The sequence below is a fragment of the Oratosquilla oratoria genome, chromosome 33 (assembly GCF_046742065.1).
Source record: "Oratosquilla oratoria isolate Oo_2021 chromosome 33, ASM4674206v1, whole genome shotgun sequence".
Lineage (NCBI taxonomy): Eukaryota > Metazoa > Arthropoda > Malacostraca > Stomatopoda > Squillidae > Oratosquilla > Oratosquilla oratoria.
Genome location: NC_134809.1, coordinates 11,878,382 through 11,883,381, shown reverse-complemented (window position 1 = coordinate 11,883,381; position 5,000 = coordinate 11,878,382). Strand labels below are relative to the sequence as shown.

At 40.1% G+C, this 5,000-nt stretch overlaps 1 protein-coding gene across 1 annotated transcript in view; it reads right to left on the bottom strand.

The window, feature by feature from the left end:
* Window positions 1-1,709, bottom strand: part of LOC143017908 (general transcription factor II-I repeat domain-containing protein 2B-like) — a 6,001-nt gene extending 4,292 nt beyond the window's left edge. Inside the window, exon 1 of the mRNA XM_076172949.1 lies at window positions 1,141-1,709. Coding sequence (XP_076029064.1) covers window positions 1,141-1,709 — 569 coding nt within the window. The remainder of the gene's footprint in view (window positions 1-1,140) is intronic.
* Window positions 1,710-5,000: the final 3,291 nt, after the last annotated feature.

The window sequence follows — 5,000 nt, the reverse complement described above, 5'->3', positions numbered from 1 at the left end:
AGGGAAGTAGAGAGTAATGTTGATCAAGATTGCTGGCCAATATTGTTGGAAAGTATTGCTGTAGATGTGTTGGGAAAGTGTTGGATATAAGCGTTGGGAATTATTGTTGGAGATGAACGTGTGAGACAAGAGTTGGAGATAAGCGTAGGAAAGGGGTGTTGGAGGTGAGTGTTGAAAATTAGTTTGTGATGAATGCTGGAGATAAGTGTTGGAAGTGAATGTTGGAGTTGATTGCTGGAGATACGTAACAGAGACGTGTATGATGGGTAGGAGTGTTAGAGATAACTGATAGAGAGGAAAATAGAGAGTAGTTTTGGAGATGACAAACATGAGTGTTGGAGATGAGAGTTATGAATTAATGTTGGAGAGGAGTATTGGAGAGAAGTGTTAGAAGAGTTAGAGAGGAGTGTTGGAGAGTAGTATTAAGCAGAAGTGGTGGTGTTGATTTTTTGTAAATGAGAATTAGAGATGATTATTGAAAGGAAAAATTGGAGAGGAGTGTTAGAGAGAAGTGCTGAAAATGAGAGTTAGAAATAAGTGTTGGAGGTAAGTTTTGAGAAAATGTTAGAGAGTGTATGTGTGTTAGAGAGAAGTGTTAGCCAGAAGTGGTGAAGAAGATTTTTGGAAAAGTGAGTTAAAGATGAATGTTTAAGGTGAATATTGGAGATGAGTGTTTGAAAGTAGTGTTGGAAGTAAGAGTTTGTGGCAAGTACTCGAAATAGGCGTTAGAGAAATGTGTTAGAAATGAGAGTTAGAAAGGAACGTTAGGGAGAAGTGTTGGAGACGGATACTGAGAATGAGTGATGGGGAGGAATGCTATAGGACACTGTAGTCAAATTTATTTACCTCAGCGGGCCATATTTCATCAGAGTATACAGTGCGCGAGCCAGATAATTATGAGCAGGTCGATACCACTTTTTAAGAGAGTAATATAATCATAATGATGATGACAATAATAAAAAAAAGTAAATTTAATCTACAGCAGATCGATACCACTTTTTAAGAAAGTAATATAATCATAATGATGCCGATAATAATAAAGAAAGGTAAATCTAATTTACAGTCGTGTTCACGTTTAACCTTAAAACAAAGGTGCAAATAAAATCAACCTTTTGTTTACCTTAACTCCCAGAAACTTGCCACCTTTTGGCCTGTACAAGTCCATCACTGTTTGGCACTAAGGACTGAGCTGTGGCTACCTTCAGTGTTGAGTTGAGATGGTCATCATTAAGCTGAGACCTAAGTCGAAATTTGTTCAAATTCATCACAGAAAAGAGTTGTTCACAGACAGAGGTACTGCCTAACATTGACATCATCCTGGACGCCAAACATTTATTTCGGGGATATGTTGGCCCAACATACTGATAAAATGAGCCAATATCAACAGTTGAAAATTTATCCTTCAATACAGAAATAGACAGGGGCTCAATTAATTTTAATTGAAACTGTTCTGGAGCCTCATCAGCGGTAACAGCGAAAGGGTTGTGGAAAATAGAGAAATCATTTTCAAGGATTTTAAATTCCACAAATCTTTCTCCAAACTCGCTCACTAAATTGGAAATCTTGTTACAGTGCTTTCTGGTGTTGATGTCACTATGAAACTCAGGTGGTTCTTGCAGGGACTTCAGAGTTGGAAAATGTGTAGTATTACCTGTTGCTAGTTGCCGTTCAAGAAGTTTAAGCTTTAGCTTAAAGGCACAAATGGTCATGTGAATTTGTCACTAATTTATTGCTGCCTTGCAACCTTGTATTTAGGTAATGCAAGCGTTCTGTCATAATCTATGAAAGCTAGATCTTGAAGCCATTGTTTGTCTTTCAGTTCCCGTATACCCCATCCTTTATCATGCACATCCTCTGGATTTCAATTTTTAATTCATACTCGTAAAAGCGCTTCAGCACAACTCCTCAGCTTAACCACCGATCATCGATGTGATATGGAAGGTCCGCCTGTGAGTGTGAATTTCCTTCAATAAACTATTGATCTGTCTGTGATTCAGACCTCGCGCACATAGAAAGTTCACTGCCTTGATAACAACATCCATGACATGATCCATCATTAATGTCTTACTGCAAAACACTTCTCTTTGAACTATGCAACGAACACTGATTTTGATGGTCTGAGTTCACAGCTAGAAGTATTTCCTTTTACTTAGTTGCCACGCCGGCTTTTCTACCAACCATTTGAGGTGCTTCATCTGTAGTCAGACTCACATTCTTCATCCAGTCAACACCTATTCTATACCTACCAAACTCAAAAGTATATGATTCCCGTTGTTGTTCCCTTCACTGGTACCAGTTCCACAAATTCTTCAGTTACTTGCATATTTTCATTTACATCATGTATAAAAACTGGGGACGGAGAGGGGGGGTCGCCGATTAAATGAAGCGGCCTTGCTGTGGATGTACTGTGTCTTGCGACACTGCTTCTGACCCAGGGCGGTGGGCAGGGTGCAGGGATGACCCGTCATCCAGGAGGTGCTCAGATGAGAGGAAGGGTGGGAGGGGTGTGGAGTGTATTTAGGGATGAAATGGGTAGGAGTGTTTTTATGCCTTTCCCTTTTTGGCTACCTCCCTTGGAAGGGGGAAAAAGCCTTGGTATATGTATGTATGTATAAAAACTGCAAGTTATGTCATGTCAGTTACATCCGTATTTTCATCAACTGCTACAGAAAATGCTACAAATTTAGCAACTTTTTAAGTTGACTGTTGAAATTTTCTGATCATTCATTAATTTGATCTGAAACTGTATTTTTTGAGAGGCTTATATTTGCAAATGATTGACGTTTTTCATGACAAATAGCTTCTGTGGCCAATAAAACTCATTTCTTTATAAAGTTCTCCTCCGAAAAAGGCTTCAAAGACACAGATATTTGTTGTGCAGTCCTCCTATAACTTGCCCGGACTAGACTCTCGCTAGCTTGATGAAGATGCTTAAAAACTGACTGTTGCTTTTTGAGTGACCCTTCTAACTCCCTAACTTCCTTAGTGCAACTTTCCACTATATTCATCACATTACGAGGCATGAGTACTTGCGTAATGCCTGCGAATTCTATAATGTCATATTCCTTTTTGCTAAAACTACATTTTGCTTACAAATCAAACAAGCTGACTTTCCCTTCACTTCAGCAAAAAAAAAAAAAAAAAATCCTGCATCACACAATTTTCTTCGTTAGCAGTTCTTTCATTTGAAAATATAATGAAGGGGTTCAAAGTAAATTTGTACAAAATATATTGGATATACATAACGCTCCAACGGTCCAACGGACTTGAGAGACAAAAGAAAACTAGTGATCGTGCTCTAAGGCCGGGCGAAGCAAGAGGCTCCCGGATCCCATTCACATTTAATACATACAGTAAGGAGCCGACGCGATGACGAAATGACCATTGTTTCAAACATGATGAATATGCCTGACATAAAAAGACAGAGAGCCATCTGGTTTATAACGATAAGTAATAATTTTAAAAGATGAAAAGGTGGATTAATTAATCATATAAACATGAGGCAAGAGGAGCAGGAAATGTGCTGCTGGTAGCATATAGGAGTGTGGCGGGTCTCGTGTTTGACACCTCGGATATAGGAGAATGTTGGAGAGGCGTAATTAGAGAAAAGAGTTGGAAATGTTCTTGGACGTCAGTGTTGGAGAGGAGTGTTGAGAATGTTGGAGAGGCGTATTAGAGAAGAATGTTGGAAATGTTCTTGGACGTCAGTGTTGGAGAGGAGTGTTGAGAATGTTGGAGAGGCGTATTAGAGAAGAATGTTGGAAATGTTCTTGGACGTCAGTGTTGGAGAGGAGTGTTGAGAATGTTGGAGAGGCCTATTAGAGAAGAATGCTGGAAATGTTCTTAGACATCAGTGTTGGAGAGGAGTGTTAGAGAGGAACGTTTGAGAGAAGTGGTGAAGATAGATATTGGAGAGAAGTGTTGAAGATAGATTTTGGAAGTAACTTTTGTAGATGAGTATGGGATGTGAGTGCTAGAAATGAATATGAAACATAAAGGTTAAAAATAAGCGTTGAAAAGGAGTATCTAAGATATAATTTTGGGGGATATTTATTGGAAATGAGTGCTCAATATGAGTGTTGGAGATGTGTTGGACAGTAGTATTGGACATGGATATGTTAAAAAACATAGAAGACCAGTGTCTGAGATAACTATTGGATATAAGCATTGGATATGAGTGTTGGTGATAAGTATTGAAATTGAGTTTTAGGGGTGTATGTTGGTGAGGACTGCTGGAGAAACGTTGGCAAGGAGTATTGGGGAAAAGTGTTGGAGATAAATAATGGAGTGGAGAGTTGGACATGAGTATTGGAGCTGGGTGATGGAGATAAGTATTAGATGTGAGTGCTGGAGATAAGTATTGAAGTTGAGTTTTAGGGGTGTATGTTGGTGAGGACTGCTGGAGAAACGTTGGCAAGGAGTATTGGGGAAAATTGTTGGAGATAAATAATGGAGTGGAGAGTTGGACATGAGTATTGGAGCTGGGTGATGGAGATAAGTATTAGATGTGAGTTTTGGAGAAAAGTGTTAGAAAGAGTGTTAGAGAAAGGTGTTGGACAGAACTGTTAGAAATGAACGACAAAGAAAGAAGAATGTTTCCGACGTTAATTAAAGGATGAATGCGGGTGGTGGAGAGTTCATCAAGAGGATAGGGTTACTGTGGGAGTGGGAGTTGAGAGATTGAAAGGGTGGACGATGGTGGCAGAACGTTCAACTTCGCGTGAGTTACTAAATAGAGAATGGGAGAGAGTGGAAGAGAGAGGGAGAGTGGAGAGAATAGGAGAGGATGAGATTCGGACCCGGGAAGAGTGGGCGGGTCACTGGAGGGGAGAGTGGGCGGGGCCAATGGAGGGGAGAGTGGGACGAGGGGAAAAGGGAAGAAGAGAAAAAGGGGAGTGGAGGGAGAGGAGTCGAGAAGAGAGTGGAGTAAATGGGGAGGGATGGAAAGGAGAGAAAGAAAAGGAGGCAGAGGGAAAGAGAGAGGAAGGGAATAAAGAAGA